Source organism: Betta splendens, chromosome 4, assembly GCF_900634795.4.
Source record: "Betta splendens chromosome 4, fBetSpl5.4, whole genome shotgun sequence".
Lineage (NCBI taxonomy): Eukaryota > Metazoa > Chordata > Actinopteri > Anabantiformes > Osphronemidae > Betta > Betta splendens.
The window spans coordinates 10,372,361-10,397,502 of record NC_040884.2 but is presented as its reverse complement, the minus strand read 5'-3'; the positions used below and the strand labels follow the sequence as shown (position 1 = coordinate 10,397,502).

The 25,142-nt window shown below is 47.3% G+C and overlaps 1 protein-coding gene across 12 annotated transcripts in view; it reads left to right on the top strand.

The window, feature by feature from the left end:
• Positions 1 to 25,142, top strand: part of ptprsa (protein tyrosine phosphatase receptor type Sa) — a 162,580-nt gene that overhangs the window by 75,072 nt on the left and 62,366 nt on the right. For all 12 annotated transcript variants that reach the window (XM_029146056.3, XM_055508384.1, XM_055508386.1 and 9 more), the window contains 3 exons: positions 1,361 to 1,506; positions 3,261 to 3,402; positions 16,440 to 16,628. In XM_029146056.3, the coding sequence (XP_029001889.1) occupies positions 1,361 to 1,506; positions 3,261 to 3,402; positions 16,440 to 16,628 (477 nt within the window). The remainder of the gene's footprint in view (positions 1 to 1,360; positions 1,507 to 3,260; positions 3,403 to 16,439; positions 16,629 to 25,142) is intronic.

The following is a 25,142-nucleotide window of genomic DNA, read 5'->3' as shown; positions in this document are numbered from 1 at the left end:
GAGTGTTAGAGGTTGGAAAACATCCAAACACGCAAACTCACGCGGCGCTGCAGATGTAACGCACTGTAGTAAGAAAAACCTGAAAAAGATGCAGCTGCTAAGGTGCGTTTCCATCACCAAGTCAGAGGTTGGAGGTCTGGAGGGGAAGCACCTGAGGCAGAGACACGTCTGGACCACGTGCACCCCCTCCTCCTGTGGAGACTGGGCTGGTTCTGTCGGTGCGTAGTCGCAGTGCTTACATCAGAAATATTTAGCGTGTTTGTGGAGGGCGGTGGGTTGAACTCCCCTTTCCTCCCGTCCTCTCGGCCGTACCCGCTCTCCAGTAATGAATGCAGTAACTCTCCTTCATGTGTGTTTAGCAGCGCCTGGAGACTGGTGTCGGCCCATGGTCCCTTAATTATTAATTTGATGTTATACGCCGGCCGTTTGATCATCCACACATATATGTATGATTCGGATTTAACGAGTTCCCCGGGAGTCTCTGTTTTCTTCCTTCCTTTTCTTACTGAGCTTGTTGTTTTGAACCGACACTCACCGGGCAGTTTGTCCGAACGGCATCCGATCACGTGTCGCGTCAGCGCGTCGACCCTCTGTAGCGAAAGAGGCGACGCTCTGCATCACTTGCAGCGTTCGCGGAGCGTGGGTGAGCGTCGGCGCCCGTCGCCACCAGCCCTGGAAACTTGGAGGAGGCTTTGGTAATTAGTTGTGTGTCTGAGACGCCTCCATCTGGGCAGCAAAGCCCGGCTGCTGGGAGTGGTGTGGTCTGGGAGGATGAGGGGCTGATCAGCACGCTCACGTATCACCCCCCCCCCTTTAACGGCTCTGGGCCGGGGTTTGCTGCAGCTGCTCGTACCTCCACTCCCTCTCCTCCAGGAGTTGTGTTTTTTAGCAAGTGCTAATCACCTTGGCACCACATCAACATGAATTCACAGCGCTGCAGTCGACACACAGCAGCTACGCGGGTTCCTGCACGAGGAGAAGGTGCGGAAATCTAGCTGAAGTTCTTGCTGCCCAGGCGCTGCCCTGTCACCACACAGTGGTGGAGGTCCGTCGTCTCTGGGCCGACTCATCTGTTCATGTAGCGTCTGGCTGTCTGTACAGAAGGGCTTGGTGTGTGTGTGTGTGTGTGTGTGTGTGTGTGTGTGTGTGTGTGTGTGTGTGTGTGTGTGTGTGTGTGTGTATGTGTGTGTGTGTGTGTGTGTGTGTGTGTGTGTGTGTGTGTGTGTCAGCCATGTAAAAACACTCAACTCGTTGAATGGAAGCCTTATGGTTTGTGCTAACGTCGTTCTTCTCTCTTTGTCCCCCTCCCTCTGCCCTTCCTCCTCCTCCTCCTCCCCCACCACCACCACCACCCCCACAGCACCGCCGCGGTTCACTAAAGTTCCAGTCGACCAGATTGGCGTCTCGGGGGGCGTGGTCTCGTTCGTGTGCCAGGCGACGGGCGACCCCAAGCCGAGGGTGAGCTGGAACAAGAAAGGCAAGAAGGTCAACTCCCAGCGCATCGAGGTGAGTGTGTGAGCGCGGCGTCTCTGAGCTTAAGCAAAGTTCTGCACCAGCAGCAGCTTGTTATTACAGGCAGTGGTGGTGGGTCCTCATCCCACTGCTTTTAGCCGGCATTTGGCCCCACGTGCTGTTTTTCATCATCCCCCTGAACACATTCACATGACAAGCACACTCCTCTGTAGCTGCCGGGTTCCCACACACTCTCTTTAAACAGGGTGTTTTTATTTTCTCCCTTCACCCACAGTTTTCACAGATAGTTCCAGGCAATAACTGCCAATCTTTTCATGGACTCGCTCCTCTAAGCACTGAGTGATGTGCAGGTCCACCATTAGCCACAGTTGCCCAGTAATGCGGTTCAGAGCCTTTCTCTGCCGACGCTGTTCTCCCTGCTCTTGACAGATTCTGCCGTTGTCGCGGCCTTGTTTCCAGTGGCGCGCATGTGTTGTGTTGTTTTTTTTTTGTCGACTCCATGCAACGCCGCCTGAGTGAAGTGTGTCTGTGCGTTATTCATGATGTTTGTTGTTCACTCCTCAGCGGGCATCCCAGATGGCGTCTCTAAAAGTCTTGATTGATGCTCAGTGTCTCTTAATTAAAAAGTTGCCTCCGCTAACGACGACAGACGTGCGCGGGGATAGACACAAACGCGCTGCGGCGCGAAGGCGACCGCAGGGGAGGCGGCTGAGAAGCAAAAAATGACAACAACAGCGACAGGGGAGACGCGGCATCTCGGCGGACGACGCAGTAGAAAGGCGTCTTCTTCTTCTGCATGCTAAATGGAAAACAAAGCCAAGGGCGCCGAGCGCCGCCAGGACGGACGCGTCGTTTCCTCCGTTTAGCATGAAATGAAAAAATGTGAAAGGCTTTTTGAAGTAGTTATGCTTTTTTTTTTTGCTGTTCTCGCCTCTAGACAGCCGCTTTGATATTGATCACGTTGCTGTGCTCTGCAGTGTTTTTAGCCTAATTAGCGGCTCAGCCCTGAGATGTGCAGCAGCGGAGCAGCGGGGCTGCTCCACACTCCTTCTCGTGTCTCAAAGTCATGTCCGCTGCCAGAGCTCGCTGGGAACCTTTTATTGAGACGCTGTCCGCTCCTCCGAGGGAAGGGAGCGACGCCGGTGGAGGAGGTTCGCTCTGAGACAGGCTGACCACCTTCTCCAACCGCGGCTTTTGTTCACAATTAGAACAAAGCGCTCGCGTAGCAACTGTTAAAACGCTGAAAAGCGTAGCGTTTGTTAGCGTGAGCTGTCTTTGTCTGTTCTTCGATGGGAGCCACGCTGGGCCGGTGGACAAACAATGAATGAAATCTGAATAATGATGCTCGAAGCAAATAGCATAAGACAAACGTGCATGTTAGCTTCGCTTCAGTCTCTTCAAACATGTCACATTTGGATGTTTGGGCCGAGTTTGGGAACAGCATTGTGAAATCCACTCAAACAGCAGGATTCCTGAGACAAACGTGGATGTTTTCAAACTAACAGAATGAAGTTATTCCTAACTTTCTTGTTTAAAATGTACATTAGATGTTCAGGCGCAGAGATTTGATTGTTTATTCGTGCTCATTTTGAATTTGGTGTCAGCAGCGCATTTGTGAAAACGCTGGGCTAGGGGCATGTTTACCCGCGCGTTGCATCAGCTCTTCCCTCAGGAACGGAGAAGAACTTCACTTTGAATGCAGCATTTTTTGTCCATTCCTGTTTGCAGTCTTGCTAAAGTTGGGGCCTGCATTGTCCTAATAACCCGACCCTCCTCTCGTCCCACAGACCATCGAGTTCGACGAGGGCGCCGGCGCCGTGCTCAGGATCCAGCCCCTCCGAGCGCCGCGTGACGAGAACATCTACGAATGCGTGGCGGAAAACAGCGAGGGCGAGATCACCGTCAACGCCAAGCTGTCCATCATCCGAGGTGAGCGCTGCATTATGGACATAAATGATTCAGGCGGACGTGCGTGAGCTCCTCAGACCCTTTTCCGTGATGACATCTTCCCTTGGAGTTTTATTTTGTAACTGCGTTTCCACTTTGAAGTCTTTCTGCCCTGTAACTCGTCTGCTAAGCTATTTCCACCGCGCTGTGAGCTGTGAGAGCTGATTAGCTGGGTTGCAGTGGATTTGTTCATTGACATGTGAACTAATATTTTAGAGATATGCATCTGAGGGAAACCTGTAGCGGCCTCATCCATAAAAGCGCGTTCCCAGCGTTGTAAAATGTCAGTGTTTATGTAAATCCTCACTGGAGCGGCCAAAGCAGCGGATTATTCTTCAACGCTTTCATGCAGACGCACATTACAGTCGAAAATAGATTCATATTGACAATAAAGATGGAGGGTGTCAAGGCTGTTTATCACGAATCCATCAGCTCTAATCAACTCTCCATTCATAAGAGCTGAACCTCTATTTGCCTGAGATGAAAACCCATAAGAGCCCTAAATGAAAACGATTGATTGGTCGCTGGCAGTTCCAGCGCACTGTCTGAAGACGTGTGGCTCCAGGAGAGCGAAACCTTCTGGACCTGCACTGAGCGTCTACTGAAAGTTGTGGTGTTGCTCCAGAAAAGATCATTAGCATAGAGTGTGTTTGCGTGACACTACTTCCTCCTCTCTTCCACCTCTCTCTGTCTGCCTCGTACACACACACACTCACACCCAGTGTCTTCTCCCGCCTCTTCTGTTCTCTCCTGCCACCATCTGCCGTGTTTCCAGGGCTGGATGAAGCTGAGCTATTGCTGGCTGGCTGCAGCACGTGGGGGGGGGGGGGGGGGGGGGTTGTTGGACCAGGAATTGGAAGCCTGGTCCAGCATCCTGGGTTAGTTATTGTTAGCAACAAACCCCCCACCCTGGAAGCATGTTGGGTTATATGAAGGTGTGAGCGCCTTCAGTGGCTTTCAAAACATGATATATGTTTTGAAAGGCACTGATCTATTGTTATCTGGAATTATGATTAATCCTTTATTACAAAAACAACACATTTATTTATAGTCATAGCCATATTTATCTATGGAGTGCTGTGAAAATGAAGTTACACAAACAAATAATTGGGCAGCATGGCAAATTTTTACCTGCACGCCTTGGCATGTTCTCAAAGCGTGGACGGGGTTGTGTGAAATAGCACAGGGCAACCTGAGGGCAGGCTACAGGAGCAGAGGGAAATGAAACGTTATTGGAATCAGGCTTTTCCTCCAGCCCAGAGGGAGCCAGCGGTGCCGCTGCCCAGGCAGGACCCTCACTGATGTGCGATGATGGGGGGTGAAGGTGCAATATGAGCAGAGGAGAACAGTACATTCTGCCTGCTTTCCATCTTTAATGAGGTCCGGGCCTGCGTTACCCCATCAGAGACGTAGGGAGAAAGTGGGTGAGTGAAGAGACGTATAATTTGATTCACAGAACATGCAGAAATACAAGGATGGAGGAAAGTGATTCAGGTGCAGTAAAGCAAAGGGTTGAGAAAGACGGAAGTGGAGCAAAAAAACGATGAAAGGTGGCCTGAGATGAAGGAGACAACAGGGGGTGGTGGATGATTGGCAGGGCAGCACAGGTGATGAAACACAATAGGAGAACATACAGTAGGTTGTTGAAACAGGGGCAAAGGATTACGGGATATGGGACAAGGCACAGGAGACACATCCGCTGCAAACAGATGGGCTGTGGTCTGGGCTGTGGAGGGAGGGGGGGGTATAGGTTGTCGTGATGGGTGACTTGGCCGGAGAGCTGTGGCACATGTGAGAGCACATCCAGCTGCACACGACGCCTGAAAAATACATTTGACAATGTATGTGCAGAGACAAGGACACGCTAAGAGAAGCGTCCAACGAACTCTGTCCTAGTGTGAGCTCAGAGTGCATCTATCATAACAGCAGGTGGGCTGTGTTTGGAGTTTGACAGGAGTCTGACACGTGCACACACACACACACACACACACACACACACACACACACACACACACACACACACACACACACACACACAGGCAGTTCATGCACACAACTCCTCAACCTTCTCTAAGCCACGCGGTGACTGCCTCTAAGCCCCGCCTCCGCCCTCTAAGCTCCGCCCCCGCCCTCCCTGACTGTCCTGTGTTAGTGTGTGTGCTAGTGGAGGCAGGCTGCGTTCAGCATCCACTGTGACACCACCTCGGCTGTTGCTCCACTGCCTCAGCCGAATACCTAAGACGGGGGCCATCTGGCTCCACTAAGGCTTGCACACAGTCCTCTGGGAGTCCTTGGAGAGGGGCCGACAAGCATATGAAGCAGACTCCTGAGACCTGCCACCAGTCGCCGCTCGCTTTAAGGGGTTTTTTAGCCACGGAACATTCGTATTTATTATTTAATAACATTATCATTATTTTTGCCCAGGGCAAAGTGTGAGGGTAAGAAAGGCGCTGGTCACGTGGAGTCCGTGTGATGTCCTTTTAACTGCTGCGGTGTTCAGGCCTGTCATTACTGCAGCTGCGACTGTGACTGATGACATTTGGTCTGATATTTTCTTCTGTTGTTAATAAGAGCTGTAACGCAGGTCCAGCCTGGGTTCCCGTGCTCCTCCCAGCCTGGTGGAACCAGTCACAGAGCACCCCTGTCTCTCATCACTCTGGCTGTCTCAATCAGTCACCTCTAAGCATCTATAATTTGTTTTAAGTGGCCTTTTGTTGCACTGCTCACAGACTCAGACGCATCCTGTTTCATTTGCTGGTTTTAAATTGACTGTAAATTCCAACCATCTGCCACTCAGCCTCTCCGCACTGGTCGCGGCCGGGTTTCAGACTGCACCCGTGATTACCCAGAGGGGAGCGGGGCACGGTGTGCCCGCCGCCCGCTCAGAGCGTCTGCTAATTGGCCGCAAAAGGAGCAGGTAATGGAGGGCTTCTGACACATGTGCACCGATTGCAGAGATTAACAGGAAATTTTAGGTGTCTGATTGGAGAGGGGCGAAAACACTGAGACGCCGGTGAGGACACGCAGTGACTGAGAAGTGCATGGATGGAAGAGGGAGGAGAGGAGGAGTGAATTGAAAAGCGACTCAGCTGAATAGAAAGTGAGGGAGGCAGACACCAATTTCAGAGCAAACCCTAAATGAATTGCTGCACCTGAATTAGGCGAAGTTACGAGTTCTGTTTTTAGTCTGTATGTTTGTGTATGTTTGGGAGATTTCCCCTGATGTGGATGATGCAGTCGGATTTTACAAGTGTTTGTGTCTTAAAAGTCGGCATTTGGGTAAAACAGAGGAAGAGGCGCTTTGAGAAAAGAGAGATGGGGGGAGGAAGGGGAGAAAATGCATTTCTCCCCCTTGCTGTTCATTTCATCAGCGTTCCCTGTTCACATCTGCAGCATTTAGGTTTGTGAAACATGCCTCTTGAGTTCATTCACGAGCCCTGGGGCTTTTGTAACGTCTTCGTTTCTTTCACTCACACAAATTATGTACATACAGGCTCTATCTGTTTGTCTCCACAAAGTTATTCAGCTTCACGTTAACTTATTAATTTTACTTGGGGTTTGTTTCTGCATTTTTATATTTCTGCGCCGATTTGATCTGGGTCCGTTTTTCATCTGCCGCGTCTCTTTGTAGTTCTAATGCGGAGCTGTGGTGGTGTTAAAGGGCTGAACGCTTATTTTTTTGTGTTTATTTTGGAGGAAGAGCTGAGTCCAGGGCATGGAGCTGGCTGGATGTAAAATGAATAGGACACGTAGTCAAACGCGAGCAGGAGCGGCCGTTTGCATGGTCCAAGCGTGTGTTTGTGGCGTGTTTAGGGTCTCATCTCCTCCTTGGCCGGCGTTTGCGCATTTGGACGTGTGCGTGCGACGGGGGGGGGGGCGCAGGAGCCAGCAGGTCGGGCTGGAGCCGCCCTGTAATGAGACAGTGAAAAGAAGCCTGGCAGTATCGGCAACACATCTGGCTGCTCTTCCTCTTCCCGTCTGCCGGCCTCTCAGGCGACCTTTGCCCTCCTCGCTGGCCTCCAGCACCTACAGCGAGAACAAGGAAGACGGGAGAATAGACACAGCACAGTGGCAGCGAGTCGAAATGACTCCAAAGGAGAGAATGTTTTTGAGACGCCGCAGTACACGCCGAAATAAAAGACAAAGCGTTGCATGTCTTATTTCACTGGAGTTGACCGCAGTGAGTCGTGACCGGGGCGACAATGCAGACTCTATGTTACATAAAAACAAAAGTGCTTTTAAGCGTAGTGGCTTTGTGCATCCACAAAGCCATTTTTAGGCCTTTTTATTGTGCTCTGTGGATGAAAGTGGCCACAAAATGACACGCGCATGCAAAAGAGCACGGCGACTGAAGGCGCGACTCTCCTGAGAGGAGCCTGGACTCTCACGTCACATTTCAGGCGACGCTCTCTTGTTTTAGACCCTTTTTTATCTTTTGCCAACTGCGTTCGCTCTCGCAAACCAGTCGATTCATCTTCCGCCTCCACCGGTCTTACTAATGCCTTCGCTTATGGCCGCTAAGCTCCACACCCGTCGGCGGGTTCTACCTGCTCACAGAGCCCTCTTTGCGTGTGACACCTGTTGTCGGTGCAAGCGGTGATTTTACTTGCAAATGCCCAACCATAAGCTCCAGCTCTGCTTCTGCTCTGTTTGAGTCCTATTTCTGCCGGGGCTCTTGAGCCGCTGCTTCTCACTACGTTGGGAGTTTTGATGTATGTATTACAAGGCTGGCCTGGCACTGCAAATCAATAGGCACATGTTCACCACGGCAACGGCCCTCGCGTCCCTGATTATTATTTTTTTATTGGCAGCTTACAATTTTTTATGTGTTTGGACTCTCAGGGAAATATCCTCTTTACTCCATTACTTCCTGTACGCTCGGGCAAAATATTGCAAGGCTGAGCTTTCACCTTTTCTGTTCCCTGCCTGCTTCATACCTACTGGCTATTCCTTTACACAGCAGATCGTTGCCGGCTTTGTCGTTCCCACTTTGACTTTCCTTGACTTAAAACAGACAGGAAGACAAAAAAAACAAAAAAAACAAGAGCCGTCCAGAGGAAATTCACTCAGATGAGAGCGTGTGGCCTCTGAATCCTTTGATCCTGAGAAGCTGTAATGCAGTAATCATGTGCGATTGGAGGGTGAAGTATGGGAGACACAGGCTGAGTTAACAATAATGATAGAAGAGGAGAGAGGCGCCCAGAGAAAAGCAGTAGCTCTGATGGAGCGGGATAAGTGGAGGGGGCTCACCTGCAACCAGAGGTGACTGGCTCCTGAACTTTCAACCATCAATTTCATATATTTCCTACAAGTAGAGCCGCGGTGGTCACCTTGGACATCTGGCCGAAGAGATTATAAGACACTGGATTCCAGGAAAAAGGAGAGAAAAAGAAGAGATGAAGAGACAAGGAAATGGACTGTCAGTGCAGACGCAGAAGTGGGCTCAGGCTCCGGCTGATTGGTTTATTACTTGCTAGAAGGTTTAGATAACTGGATCCTTTGTCGCAGCAATGAGTCGGCCGGCGGACTAAATTGAAAGATCAGTGTCTCTGAGACGCTTTTTTCCAGTGATAAGCGTTGGCTGGTTTGATAGTCTCAGCGATTCAACCTGTGGCGGGGGAGGCGCTCTTATCGGGTCATTTTCATAAGCTGCTCCTAATGAGAAACCAACAGCGGCGGAGCAGAATCTTCTAGCTCTAAAAACATCCACCTTCCGTATGGAAAAACGGAGTGTGACTGAGAGAAGAGATGGAGTTTAAATCAAAAATACCAATTTTCAAGTTCATTTTGGTGCTGTTTTGGCAGTAATGTGCAGGAATGAAGCGGCGTGCGCTAACTGTGCTAGCACAGCGCTGTTTGCACTGCGTCAAAGCCGAACAGGCCCGTTGGGGAGAAGAAGCGGCTCCTGTGGAAACCTCTGGAGTGGACCCATGCATAAAGAAGCAGAGCGGGGGGGCTTCGGCCTGCACCACCGGCCTGCACCTTCGGCCTGCACCACCGGCTCCATGCGTCCGATGCGGACGCATGGAGCCGCAAGACTTAAAGCCCCGCATGCTTCACAGGTGTAGCGTGCATGAATATCAGTGCTTAGCGGCTGCTATGTTGGTATTGATAGACCATTGATGTTGTGGGCGAGGTGTGCTTATCAGCGGGACAAACAGGGAGCAGGCATGTGAAGGCCGCAGTCGGAGAGAGGCCAGTTGGAGGATGCTATCCAGGGCTTGGTTGTGATTATAAAGCTTGTGTTCTGGAGCGCAGCCCAGGTCCTACTGGCTTCAACGGCAGCTGTTCATATTTAAAGAACATTGTGCTTCTTGGCCCTTAAAGGGCAACACCACATCCCATACTCCCAAATTCTTTTGCAACCGTCGTTTTAAAAAATTCCCCGGGTTTCTCTGACTGACAGGACTTTTTTTATGTTATTCTACGTGCAGCACGTGTTTTTCTTTTTATTTTAAGTGTGTGCTTTCAGAGCAGAGAACGTGTGACCACACACGTCGGTCACATGTTGCATCGGAGCAGGAAGTGGTGATGGTGAATTTGCAGCTCTGCTCCTCTGTTCACTTCTCATGCCGGCGTTCCTCGCTGCTCCTCTTATCAGCATTCTGCCCACAGCCTCCGCCTTCGGTCGGTGACTTATTTACCCAAAGCTCCCAGCGTTCTGGCCCCGGTGCCGGCCCGCGGCCCCTGTGACCCTCAACGCCATGTCTGCTTGTCGTGCTCACATCTCACATCGACATTAAGCGAGTATGCACCAAGCTAATGACCCGGCAAGTCAATGATCTAGCTCAGCCCGCCCCCAACGATCCGCCTCCCTCCAAATCCTTTTGCAATTATTGTCCGTCTTTGTTTTGAGGCTTTGTGTTGGATTTGTTGCCCTGGCAGGAACAGCAGCGTGCATCCATTCAAATCTCTTACTCCATGGTTGTTTTGGGCCCTAGAGTAGTTGCTGGGTTGGACATACAGTAAACAAACACACAAATTGTATAAAATAAATGTCATGTAAAGCATTCATCTTGTCGTTTTTAGTTATTTATTTGAAGCTTGAAGACTTAATGTTACCAGGTTGTTCTGAACATTTCTAGCGTCGCTTTCATAAGAACACGCTGTCAATTAGCAGGTCACACAAGCAATTATCCACAGAATGTTTCAGTCCACGGTGCCTTCAGGCGTGTTCAGAGGAGTGAGGCAGACATTCTGCCTTCAGTAGCTGAACCTAAACACTACATTCAACGATTAAACAACAGGGGAAGTCTATATTCTAAGGCTGGTACAGTACAGCATCCCTGCCACACACACACACACACACACACACACACACACACACACACACACACACACACACACACACACACACACACACACACACACACACACACCACTGATCTAGACCTGGTTGATGTTCCTCTGCGCTGAGGCACTTCCTTTAATGGCCCCGGCCTCATCTCTTGTCTCTCCTGGAGTTCGCCTGTCTTACCCCAGACGCCTCAGGAGTCTGACGAGAGAGGGGGGGGGGGTCAGAGGGGGAGAGAGGGAACTCGATAAACTTCCACCAGCTGAGACGGATAAACACATTTTTCCTCCCTTTTATGATTTTTTTTTATCCACCTCTTTCTTTGCAGCCAAGGGATCCTTGGAGCTGCCACTGGCAATTATTTCTCTCTCTTGTCTGACTTGTGTCTATCATGGTGGCTCAGTGCATCAGGGAAGCAGCCTGTCCGGTACTTTTTACTCTCATAGGCCGGACTCCTGGGTTGCAGCGTCTCAAATTTTAAATGAGAGAAAGAAAGAAGAGTGTTAGAAAGCATTTTCAATGCAGATTGAATACTGTAGATATATTTTGAATCAATGTTCTGTAAATAAGGCGTTGAATTGAATATGTACTGGTGCTGGTCCTTTTACTGTTGTGGCTCTTCCTCAGAATATCCTTCCATTGGCTGCTTCTGTCTTTAACAGGCCTGCTCTCTTCCTGCTGTTCAGTTCAGTGCCAGCGTTCGCTTCATAAACGTGGCCTAATAAGGAGTTAGTTGAGGATTAAAGGTGCTGTGGTGTCAGTCAGTTTCTTCTCCTCAGTCTCATTCACATTTTAGCCCTTCAGCCATTCATCCTCATGTCCAGTTTAATGCAACCACCAGCAGCTGCGCAGAGAAAATAAAAACCTCTCACCTTTTACTGGACATTTTGTTGCTATCTGCATTAATAAAACATGAGCTTGCATTGGGGACAATGTTTACAACACAGTGTTTTCCATCGGCCTCAGAGACCCAGCAGAGCACACAGTCAACCATTGTTCACCTTAAACTCAAAAGAAAACTGCTTGCCAGCAATGAACATAGAAGCCTAAGAAAAAAAAGCAACTAGATGGTTTATTTGTAGTCCGAAAGCTGACCCAACAAATACCCAGTGCCCCCCCCCCCCCTCTCTCTCTTCATTTGTCACTTCTCTGCCCTTTCTTTCATCTGGTTTCTCTCAGGTTGTATTTTTGGAGACGTGGATGTAAATGTTGCCCTTGGTGGCTGCATGTGTTCCGCGTGGAGAATACCAATGGGATGTTAGGCGTCTTTTCGGGAACCGAGCAGAGGGGAAGAGGTTGAGTGCTGGCTGTATAATAACCATTATTCAGCTGAGATGGCTATCCAGAGAGGGCCATCGGTGCTGGGGACAGAGACACTGTGATTAGATTTCTCCTGTGTTGCTATTCTTCTCTGTCTCTGGATGTTTCTGTGTCACTGTTCCCTTTGCGTCCTTAATACTTTATACTATTATATTGTATTGTTTGAATCTAGTGCATGTCCCTGAACCGCTTTCTTTGGTTGTATTGTGTAGTGTGTACAGTATACATAAATTTAAATGTAAACTATCCTTCGTAATCCACAACTTATAATTACAAATGACAAACGCATCAAGATTGTGTGTGCTTTGCCTTAAACGACCTGCTTTTCCCCTGCTTTCATTTTATTTTCAATCAGCTCTTTCAGGCTCTTTTACGACATGAATATAAAATCATGGTCTTAAAAGTACTTTGATTTAGTGTTTCTTGTAGCTGGGCTTATATGGACACTGGGTATGAAAGGTTTTTAGTTTCAGTCGAATATGTAGTTCATGTTTGAGCTGGAACCTTGTCGGCGCTGGCATAAATCATAATCTTTGTACGACAAGGAAATACCTGAGGACCTGTGGTGCCTAATCCAGAAGGCTTGGACTGGGATCTGAACCAGCTAGTGATAAAACATATTGTGTAAACATATTAGAAAATCTGGTAATTGTATAAGGCTCAAGCAGTACTACAGGCTCCTGCTTAACGAGGCCACTGTTCTCTGTCTGGACGTGGTGTGTGCTGAGCAGGACGCTGGAGTCTGAGCAGCTGGTTCCTCCCATTAGTTAAAACATCAATTTGTTGATTCTGTATCGATGCGTCTGAAGCAGCCCGTGCCATCAGTATGCTCCGTCCTCTTCCTCCGTGTTCCCTCTCCAGCTCCTGCTTTGCTCTCCGCCGTTCCCTCTGTGGCATTAATGCACAAACCTGCTTAAAGTCTGTGTCTCTGCTGTGGCGCTGGGTAATCAGTTAACCTGATTACACAGCTGATGAAATTAAATCATTTCAGTAAGTGAAAATAATAATAGTAATAGGTGCGGGGGACGGCGGCGCACCCCACAGCATTCATTTTGGTCCCCGCCGTTCGGGTTTTATCGCTCTTTTTCCCTGTAGCTGCCGTAGCTCTTCGCATCCTGTGAGATAATTGAGGGCTCGAAACCAGCAGCTTTGGAACCATGATGTCAGAGAGTTTTGCTGCAGATGATTATGGATGACTTGCAGTATAATTATCATGAAGAAGTCAATACAGAGTCGAGCCTGCTAACCTATGTTCTCGGCTAATAACGCCTGGGCTAGTGCGGCCTGGTAGATCACTGGGGGTCAAGGGTCATCTTCACAGAAACAGTATGTGTGTCAGTGTGTTTGTACCCGACCTTTATTAGTTAAAAGTCAGTAGAAATAGGATTAGTCGGGAGAGTAAAATGAGTCTGAAGGACGGGGTCACACTTAGCATTATAGAGAGCAACAGCAGGCCTGAGTTGGCAGATTAACAGGCGCGCGGTGGCTAAGCTAACCGCAGTCTGATTAAAGGCTTTGCACCTGTCACTTGTGTAATGATATTAAATGGCCAGGCAAAATGAAAGACAATTATGGATAATGGTGGCACTCGGCCCAACACAAAAAGCCAAAGAGAATGGCCCAGCTCAAACCGAGGCAAAGGTCAAAGAGAGTCAGAAGGAGGCTTAGCTGTGCAGCCGCGCCGGTCCAAGCAGCTGTTGCGTGTAGCGGTCCGTCCAGTTTAATGCTCAACATCAAACAACAGGCCGCAAGTTAACGTATCGTTCCCATATCCTTTAAATGCAATTATTAGGTAGCAGTTACTTTCACATGCTTTATATATTTAATTTTATGTTTAGCATCGGCACTGTTCTAAAAATAAATGGATGGGTGTGACACCAGTGATGCGGGGGGGATCTGCTCCGGCCTCGTCCCTCTGAGCGTTCACTGCTGACCTCGGCGGCTAAATTAGCAGTGAAATTGTCGTTTACCTCCATTAAGCATGTCAAGATGAGTCACCCAGTGCAGATCATAGCAGCCTTTCCTGTGCCGTCACAGAGACAGGCCCTTTGGGTGTTCTGGGCTACTACTATCACCACGTCATTGGCTTCCTCCCCCCTTCGCAGCTGGGATAACCCTGAAGTTACAGTCCCTCGATGAGTGATCTACTTAGTTTTTGCAGGGCCTTTATCGAACGGAGCCTCAGAGGGAATGATGGTATCAGACGCTGATGCCGGGGAAGTAACTAATAAGCGCACATTTGTCCAGCAACGGCTGCAGGTGCTGCATGGAGTCAGAGCAGCTGTAACCAGACCATGAGCTCTCCAAGAATCCACCATGTCTGCCTTTTGTTTACTGCTGCTGCTGCAGTAAAGCTGTTTGTGTGCCCACCTTCGTACCCCCCGGCTCCTTCAGGCACATTCCCTCTGTCGCTTGCCTAATTTCATTAGTTTCAAATGCCCGTGCATGCTTTCAGGCCATGCAGGCGGCGTTGGATAGGCCTCAGCGACATGAAACACATCAGATAACACTCAAGGATCAAGCCAGAGCCGGCGTTTGGAGATATCCCTCCCCAGCGGGCAGCAGGAGCTGGAGGGCTGTGGGAGCGTAGCACCCTTTATAGCGTCTTATACATAGATCATTGATGACACAGAAGAGGCCGTTTATGAGAACACATTACTCTGTCTTGTTCTGAAGTTTCCAGAGTGAAATGTAGTCTTGCCATTGCTTTTGTGAGCTTCAGGGGAACCTGGTATAAAGAGATTATACAGGGATGATCATTAATAATCAATGGAGAGGATACAGCACGGAGCCTAAAACGGTGTAAATGCGTGTACTTCTTTGAACCTGCCGTTGAAATATTTATCATGTTCTGCTGATGTCAGCCTTAGTTAGAGGTAACCTGGCTGAGCTCGCTTGACTGAGACCCTCTGGTTCTTCCTTCCATTCTCCCACATCTGCACGTCGTCTTTTTCTGTTCCTAATTTCCCAATCTGACTCTGAGTGACCTCGATACAACTCCTTTGAATATTCAGGTGCATAGATCAACACATTTCTTCTTGGTGAGTTACTGTAATAGGAAATAATTGTTGTTAAGTTTGATCTTTGTGTGAGCTCTGTTAATCAGTCAATTGTTTTCTAATAACCACAATTTTATTTCCTTTTAACTAAACATACTGGAACAAAACTAAGATCTGAATTAATGATCAATTTAATGTAGTGTGACATTATGTCTTATTGTTAGAGAGTGAACAATGGAATAAGGTCAGTGGCTCTCAGGATGAACAGTGGCCTCTGCTGTGCCACTGGCCAGCATCCTACTCACTCAGTCTTCTCTGACCTGCCTTGGGCGTCTGATGCATATCACAGCTCTGGGTGCTTCCCCCTCGCCTCTCATCATCTCACAATGAGTCACTGTTCTGGCTGGAGCAGGGCTAGAGGTCAAGCAGTTTGACCCATAAGATTAATTTTCCCAAAGGAGGAGGGGGGCTGCAATTGGAGAACAATGACCATAAAGAACACAGCATTATAATTGATCCACCGTGCAGTTAACTTACTAACTACATAAATACTCGACTTCGCTAGCGTAATTGAGGCCTGGTGTTGGTTTAAGAGGCAAAAGCTGAAATTTGAGGGTGGTTGTGTGTCTCCGCTCTGTGTAAACCCAAATTGGGCTGATGTCAGTGACGCCAGCTCTTCTTCCAATATTACTTCAGTCTATTGCCTCTCTCAGCGATCTTCCACTTGTATTTAAAACTTGTTAAATGGAGAACACATGCAGGGGGACAGTGTTTTCCATAACGACATTTAAACAAGACATGCATAATGGTTCCTAAATGGACAAGCCAGTTATTAGTGTGAATGAGAGCATCTGCTCACAGGTTCGCTAACAATTAGAAAGCAATCTCATTATCTGAGGAAGAAAGTGGAAGAAAGCATCCTGCGTGGTTTACTTGGCTTTTGTTCCTGGACCTCTCCAGTGGCTGAGCTCAGCCCCTCAGGAAAGCCAGGCGGAAATGCACTTACATATTTATTCAAGCTCTATTTTCTCAGCTGGGTTATTTATGCACCGGTCCATGGCCAGCTACTGTGGAATCTCACATTCCCAAGGTGCATTTATGTTTGTGGTCAAGGCTAAACTTCTATTAGAAAGTCTCCTTAGATAATTCAGTGTCTGATACAACTGCATGCTTTGGATCTGTGCTCAGCATTTTCCAATTTCAAATGTGGCTATAAGTGATGAATCACTGTGCACGATACTGTAGTTATATTCAAAGAATATTGTCTATATTATATATGTATATACTGGACTACTTACTATTTAAAATTTTCATAGTAATACAAGGCAATTATAAAAAACGATTTTAAGAATCTGCTTTTGTCTTTATCCCGAAGATGAAAGATTATTGTATATTTTGTTCCACAGAGGATCTGCTGCCACCAGGGTTCCCTAACATTGACATGGGCCCTCAGTTGAAAGTGGTGGAGCGCACTCGGACGGCCACGATGCTGTGTGCCGCAAGTGGCAACCCGGACCCAGAAATCACCTGGTACAAAGACTTCCTACCCATTGACCCCAGTGCAAGTAATGGGCGAATCAAACAGCTTCGCTCAGGTAAGGAGACCCATTCCTCCCGTTGCTTCCTTCCTCCATGCTAACTCTCACCAGGATGTTTTTGGCTTCAGCTGACATTGGCGTGTTGGTGCTTTGCAACTTGTGTCTGCATTACTGAGTGGTAACTGTTAATAATTGTCTTGACATTTTATATTCTTTGAACTGCACTTTGCTAGGTAAGCTAGGCATCAAACGTGGATATTGCCGAGTCTTTCTACCCATGGATAGAAAGACTTTTCTATCTGGAAAAGACTGGAATTCAGTTTAAATGCGTAGCACTACTTAATGAGGTCAAATGATTCACAGCATCCCCAGAAGTGTGTCATAGACACAATGAGCACAGGGTCCCCCACTGTACTGTTATAACTCAATGGCAGATATGTTGTCTTGCTCCCATTGATTAAACCCCACTGAGAGACCCAGTAAAGCCAAGTCTAATTATAGAGCTAATTAAGTTCAGGCCCCGGAGTCGCCCCGGGCAGAAAGGGGTAGATATTTTAGGTCGATGATTTGTCACCATTGGAAAAACCCAATGCCTTCAATTTGATTTGTTGCTACAGATGTAAATCAGGGTAGACTCCTCTCTCTGGTGCCATTGAGTTCCTTCCCCATATGGTCATGAATACAAACTACCATGGTTTTAATTTTAGACATGTTTGTTTAACTTTTAAAAACATTTCCAGATTGAAGGTGGACCTTTGGCTTTTCACATTGTAAACCATAATATGGGGATTAATTGTCTAGAATCACGCATCCTGGGTGGAATGGGTCCGGGGACCTCCTCTGAGGGCGCCAGGCTGTCAACGTACTGTTTAAGGAGAAAAACACTTTACCAGACAGCCCTGTCAAGTTGAATCCCTCAAATGTCCCTAATTTACTTTTTTACTTTTGCATTTTACATTTGACTTTAACATTAGAGGCCCTCTTACCTGCATCCCCCGAAGGCTAAAGATATGTAAGAAATTTTACCGGATGGGTTGTCAAAGTGTTAACTTTCTATCCTTCTATACCTGACTTCCTTGGTTCCCAAGGTAACGATTTGATTTCATTATCATTCATAGTTTTTCCCCTCGTCAACATGTGGTTGTGAGTTTTACAGCCACTTTTGATGATGGACAAAAAAGTCCAGCTGTTGTCTGTTGTTTGTTTTTAATTCTTTCATGGTTTCTGAACTGTCTTTGTGTGTCTTAACTGAAACAAGCTGCTGTTTCACTGTGTCTGTCGTTCTGTTTTAAGTGTTCTGTCTTTGCTTGTGTCTGAAGCTCACAAGTCACATTGCACAGTCTTCAACACATTTCATTTGACTGTGACCCATAACACGAGCTAAAACCGAAAAAATACAATTAGCCAAGCAATAAAATGCAACTTAAAAAAAGGTAAATCTGTGATATTTTCTAACTGACACCAAAAAGACTTTCACAGTGAAAAATAAAAACTAATTCTTCAGCTTTGAAGCTGTAAATAGTCAAACATTCAGCTAAACTACTGAACTGTGGCAGTCACTCAACCTAAAACCAACTGTCTTGTTCTCCCCCCTTCTTTCTATTTACTTTTCTTTTGCTTAATCATTTTCAGAAACCTTTGGTAAGTGCCTTGCTAAGCCCAGCAAGCCCACTCACTCCCCTTCAAGCAAAGGCATATTTAAATCACTCTCCAAAACGCATGCATCCCCTGCTCTCCCTCGCGCTTGTCCTCCTTCGCACCTCATCTATGTGTGTTGTTTCTTTCAGTCACAAACTTTTCTTTGCTTTCACCTACACCCGTTCCTGTGTTTTTTCATCCTCAAACACTGGAACTTGCAGCAATATCGGTAAATACTGAGTTTACTTTAAAGCAGCACTCTTGCTGAGCAAGTATTTCTAGGCAGTAAACTTTTTCACATTAGCGCTTACAGTATATGCATAGTAAGACTTATGAACTGTAGAGTTAGAGCACACTTTTACAGTACTACAGCAAGTTTACTGGACAGTTTGGGTTTTTAAGCACCTTCTGCAAGGTTACCTTGGAAGTAGCTTTCATGTACTTCTCCCCAACAATATAACAATGCTGAGGCCCCCTGTCACGTCTGGTGCCTTCTCTCTGCTGTGTTCCACAACAGCAGGCTTTGAGGAAATAATTGGACTCTGTTTGAATTCTGGATAGTTATTTCTGTGCTGTCGTGGCTGTGAGTGTTTTTAGGATTCTTGGCTAGATGCAGTATGTAGCCAATACACGAGAGGACCTTTTTTTTAATACTCGGACGTAAATGTCTCAACCTCCTTCTTCACAAAAACAGCTTCGCCATCCAAAAATACCTTTGGAATGTGCAACAAATACCCAAAGGGCCTAAAGAAAGTTTGATTTCTTTCCAGCTAAAGGCCACTGCCGGACCACTGCAGACCTGACCCCTCCAATTTCACTATTGGGCTGGGGCAACCCTCTGGTCTTGGCCAAATATTTTCTCTGGAGCATTTTTATTCTCTTGCCAAATTGGCACACATACCCACTAACTTATAAATCTCCAGCTCAGGCTTGTTCGCCTGTGTTAGGGAGTGAGGGCTCAAGTCAGGCCACGTTTTGTGCTTCATCGGACTTTTTGAACTACTTGCAAACATATACCCAGGCACTTTGAGCTGATGTTTTTTCTCACTGTTCAAGGTGTGTGTGTATAAAGGAGGGCAGCAGAGTAAATGACTTTGCCTTGTTTCAATAGCAAGGCTCTCGTAAGGTAATGTTAGCTTAGGGGTCTTGCCTTTTTCGTGTAGTGCTTTTGCTGGAAAGTCTTCAGCAGCAAGGCAGAATTTATGCTGATGAGAAAAAAGGCTGCACTTGCGAGCCCTCAAGGCTGCCATCTTCACATGTCCTCATCACTTCAAGTGGCCATCTTGATTCTGAAGGTTTTAATATTTAGTATTTGTTCAGATTCTGCTGTTGATCAGATTGCTGCTGACAATCTCTAGTGGAGGCTGCTCGGGACTGATGGGCCCTCTCTCGTAGATGGTCGTAGATGGGTGGAAAAACGGAGGATGAGAAGTGGTCTGGCTCTTGTTTGCTTCATAGCTGACTGACTGGCTGACTGGTTCCTCGTGTGCCAGCCCGTGCTGTGTTGGCAAAGCAGTGATATTTGCGGCACAGTCCCCTGAGGAGCTACTGTAGGTGTGGAGGAGGGTTTGACATTTCTCCCTAAGTCCCTGTGGCTGCAGATCCCAGGCCCTTGTTGGCCTTGTCAGCCAGAATAGATTAACCAGAGGCCAAAGAGACAACGAGAGAAAGTGGAGAAGTGCGTATGCATAAAGATTAGGGTCCTTTTTAAAGGTTTATAAAGGTTGAAAACCATGACCTAACATTGGATGACTCCTCTTATCCAGAAAGATTTATGCACATTCCAATCTGAATCGTGCTGAGTCCAGTTGGACTTAATCTGCAACTTAAGTGCAAGGAAATGTTTGCATTTGCTGGCGCAGCGCCTGCTCTGCGGGGAGCGGCTGGGACCTCTGCAAATGTGGTTGTTCCAGAATCACTAAATCTGGGTGTGACACCACCAGGATATCAGTCCGGTGGCTGCAGTGATGAGAAGGTCACCCAGATGCTCTCTGGAGGGCTGACAGCCTTCGTCAGCCAATCACGCGGCTCCACGTGCAGATGGGCAACATCTCTGGCCAGATTGTCTCTGGCCAGACGACATCCTTCAATAATATTTTTAATATATTTGGAGGATGGTTTACTAAAACAGCTGGGGTGTTCCTGCGGAGCAAATAATGCCACATTTTATAATGTGGGGAGGTCAGCAGCCTATCGGGGTAAATTTAGGTCATTGTGATCCTAATCTGATCAACCCCTGTCTGACCAAAGCTTAGAAGAGGAGCTTATGGCCACGAGGTTACAGGTAGGTCTGTCAGTGTAATTGAATACTGGCTGGCCTCTGTCGATTCAGATTCTTATCTCTGTGTGCTGCTTTATTAAAAGTTCACAGTGCCAGTGACCCTGACATCACATTTCCCATTTGTGTTTTGTTTTTCATGAACCACCTTTATTAATTTGCCCTTCTTTTGTCACATGACAGCCCTCCCTTTTACAAACCAGCTTCATTAACATTAACCTAACCCTACCTAAACCTAACGTTGACCTTAACCTCCCCTAACCTTTAACTGGTAACCTCCCAACTAAAACTCATCTCCGCTAAAGCAAAATAAAGTAGCTTCCTGCAGCCTCTAATCAAACTCTAACTGTGTAATAACACGACCCTCCCAGAGCCCCACCGTCCTTTGTCTTGTGATTACTTATGATTATGTGATCTCCAAAATCATTGCAGAAATAATTGAAATGTCACTGTTGTTTTGCCTGGTTTGCCAATGACTAAACTGTCACTGTGTAAATATGCACATTGTGCGCTGTTACTAAAAAGTAAGTAATGATTGGTCAAAGAAATAATCTAGAATAATATTTGCTTCTTTTACAACTCAGTGTTTACATTCATAGTAATTCTCCTAACACTAGTACTATATGGCCCATGTATTGACTAAAGCACAGTGCAATCCACTAGTAGCAAGCATAGTGTTAGGTAGAATCCACCTAGGTGCATCACAACCAGGCAGAACTCAAACTCAGTGATTGCCTCCTACCGCTGATATCACAAAGGACACGTTTATATACAGAGCTGCAGGTGCTGAAGATTCCATCCTCGCTGCTCTCGATGTACTATATACTGTAGGAGATTGAAACAGCTTCAGCCTGTTTACATCTTAAACACCGGGTTCTCTTGATTTAATTTTAAACTGAACGCGCCTGCGGTTTTCTATCAGTTAGGTTAGGCTGAATAAAATAAAGCCACTCCGTGGAATGCAGGCTGTTTGTATTAGACTGCATTAGTCTACCTGTGCCAACTCCCGCCTGTAATTTAAACCTTTATTGATCCTATAATTCCATCCAGATCCAGAATTTACTGAACACCTGCAACACCAGCATGGATAACAACTTAATAGTTATACAAGACCACGTCTGCTTCTCCTGTTCACGGTCTATTCTAAAACCTCTGCACACGCGCAGGTACTGCCTTCCAATGCCAGACTGTTAAGAATCACTCGCCATCTGTGTCTCTCGTCGCTTGATGCCTACGAGGCTGTCTGTGCCAAGTAGGACCCTGTCTCCCTGTTGGCTCTCCCCGCGGTCGGCCAAGGGCATGTGGTTGCCATGAGTGTCCGACTTTAAGGACTGTGAGAAAGGCCGAGACAAAAAGAGAGAGATAAATGATGGAACAAATTAAGTAATAAAAGAATAGAGAGTTTGGAAAACCCCCTTTGAAAACAACAAGAACTGGGATAAAGCCAAGCGCTGGAGGACAGTTTAATACTTAGGAGGGAGAGGGTTGGAGTTAAGCTGCCTCCCCTACATCCACACCCAAAGCTCTGCCTGTGAGGGAAGTCTTTTAAATCGCAGCAACAACTCGGGCGACGTTTGAAATGCCCACCAGCAACTGACAGGCTAAGCTCAATATTTTATCGTCCCTAATGGGACATTTGGCTTTCAGTCAGGCATGTAACACAATACAGGCCGACGGTAAACAAAGAATAGACAAACATCCTACTCAGCCAGGAGACTGGATGACCGGGGAGAAGGGATGAAGCTCGAGGTGGGGACTCTGTCACAGTTAAGTAGCTTTATGACATGTAGGATAAATAAGAACTTCAATCTGTTTGATTTAACCTGATGTTCCCTGAAGCTAAAGCCAGAAATTCTAGTTCAGTGAACGCTCCGGTCCTCTATCAGCTGTTTTTTGTCCATACTATCCTGGACGCTCGGTACAAGATAAGTGGCGCCCTTGACTGTTGCACTGAGCTCTGACTGAAGGTCAACTGAGCAGGAAAGGCCTCGTGATCCCTGTCGACTCAGGGTCAGACCTCTCGTGCTCCATCAGCCGAAGCTGCAGCCTTGATAAAATGGCTGCCAGGACCCCAGGGCGCCACCGCTCCGAGCACAGTGTTTCCCCACTTAATCCGCCCAAGGCAAGTGGTGGGAATGACGATAGCAACAGCAGCGCAACGGAATGCACGACTCCTAAACATCCTCGCTCCTTTGTGATACCAGCAATCGGAGGCACTGTTTCATTTGCTTGTTTGCTACCAAACAATCGTTGACGTTACCAGAAAGTTGGATAATCCAGATCCGGTGAATCACCTTTCAACCCAAATAACTCCTCTAACCATTACTAACATTAACCTTGAACTAAACTGATGTTGTGTCTTCGTTTTTGTGTCTCCTCCAGAGGGTACCCCGATCCGAGGTAAGACATTGAACCATCACAGGTCAAAAAGGTGAAAAAACAAACAGACCATAACTCTATTTATAACCAGGCATAAATGCTCCTTAATCTAATCACCTGACTAGCATTCAAGTGAAAAGAACAAACCTTCTGAATCTCCTCTAACTTCATCCGTGTTGATGTGATCAGTCCACACACACGTTTCTCACTCCTATGTCATCATTATTGTGTATTTCTCATACTGTCTTTGCGTCTTCACTGTTTCTGCCTCATCATCTAGTTACCAACTGGTTATTCAGGCCAGTTTGCTTGTTTTCTGTCTGGACCATTAAATATTGATCACAGTCTCAGCTTCGTTCCTTTTCCTTATCTGCTTTGATATCCTCCTCATCGCTTCACGCGGCACCAGAACAGTATCCACATTGTGTATGTTAATTTGATAAACCTTCCTCCCGGTTATAAAAGCTGAACTCGGGAGGCTCCTTTGTGCAGCGACCGCCTTTTCCAAAAGGGCAACATGTACATATTTTACAGTAACAAACCAAAACACAAGGCTTTTGTTACAAAGCAGGAGGACGAACAGGAGGATATCAGGGTGGGAAGTGAATGGCACCGGTAAATCTCCTGTGAAGTAGACAAGCGCTTTGTTCAAATCTATTTTTCCCGTGCACAAATTTTTTTTATTTCCCCAGATCATTTAGCTTTAACTCGTAATCATTCAGGTTGTGTTGCTGAATCACTTCCTCTCAGTGAATTCATTGTGCAGTGTTGTTGTACACCACCAGTGAAATGCTTTTGTTCCACAGACTGAGCAGGTAAGTGAATATCTCAATTTGCCGTGTATGTCCCTGTTTTCCTGGGATGGAATAAATGCTTTTGCTCGTGTGATTACTGATTACAGATGTCTGACAACAGCATCAGGCGCTCGTCCTTTTACCTGGTTAGCAACAAGCTAGACAATCGGCCGGCCTTTCAGAGCCATTAAGCCCAGTCCTGCCATCATCTTTGGTTGAATAAGAAAATCATAAATCATATTGTGGTGAACAAAAGCAGCCGTGACTTGAACTTTGTATTTGCATAATGAGATCAGAGGCCCTCAGAGGCGATTTCTCCCCAGCACATTCCTCTGTGTCGGCACTAACTGATGCCAGGACCAAGTACAGACAAACCTGCATAGTAACAGGATGCAACAACAGTTTAGATTCATCTGAGCGCAGAGTTAAGATTTCTCACGTTGTCGCCAGTCGTCCAACTGCCGAGTCACTCACTCATTATGGGAACAGATGCCCCAAATCTGCACTGCAGCTTCTTATTTAGGGTTGTATGCAAACCCTAGGTAAGCAGTGAGGTCTAAAAGTAGCTTTGCCTCCTACCTGCTTCATTACTGGTTTCATGGGAGCGTTACAAGACACCAGATGGGCTCTGACAACAACGGCCTCGCACGTGGGACCTCCTGCTGGCGCGATCCCTGTATAATGACCTTGGGGTGGTGGCAGAGCGTGGCCGACTGACAGCCAGCATGCAGACAGGAGGCGAAAGACTGAGAGATAAGGGCAAGTCCAGACTCGGCCACCGTGTGGGCACATGCTCAACTTTATCTCTGATAGAAAACTAGAGAGTTGTTGAGGAAGGCTATTTAAAAACCCGCTGTCGGGCTGATACTAGAAAACATACACTGCTCTGTGACACACGTTACTTCTGGTTTGTGTGCAGCTCCTGTCGTCCGTCAGCTAGGAGCACATTGCATCTGTCGTCACCTGTGATCACATCTAGTTTTAAATAAGAAATAAGAGGCATGAAATGAAAATGAGCGCCAACACGGCGACGGGAGCGGCGTTCCACCGGCAGGCCTAAGTGGTGGAAGGAGCAGCAGAGGGAGGAGGACCGAGTGGAACGCCGCCATCCATTTTGTACATCGCCTAAACAAATCAATCAAGACCCGCTGGAGCACGCTAATTGAATTACACAAATGGGAGCGGGAGGGGGGCACACGTGGCAAAGCTGCTACAAAGCAGCAACAGGGGCGGGCGGAACGTGGCTTCGGGCACTTTCTAAAATGAATCACCCTGCCGACCCCTCCTCGCTCCTCTTTCATCCTCTCACCCGTCCTTTTTTCCCCGTCCCTCTCTTCACTGTGCTCCTACCTCGCTGCCATGGGTTTCTTCTGTTGCTTACTTTCTGTCTTTCTGCCCCATAACCCCCCCACACCCCACCTCACCCCCAGCCATCCTCCTGCCGGCAGAACCTATTCATCTATGTGGGTTTGCCCCTGTAGA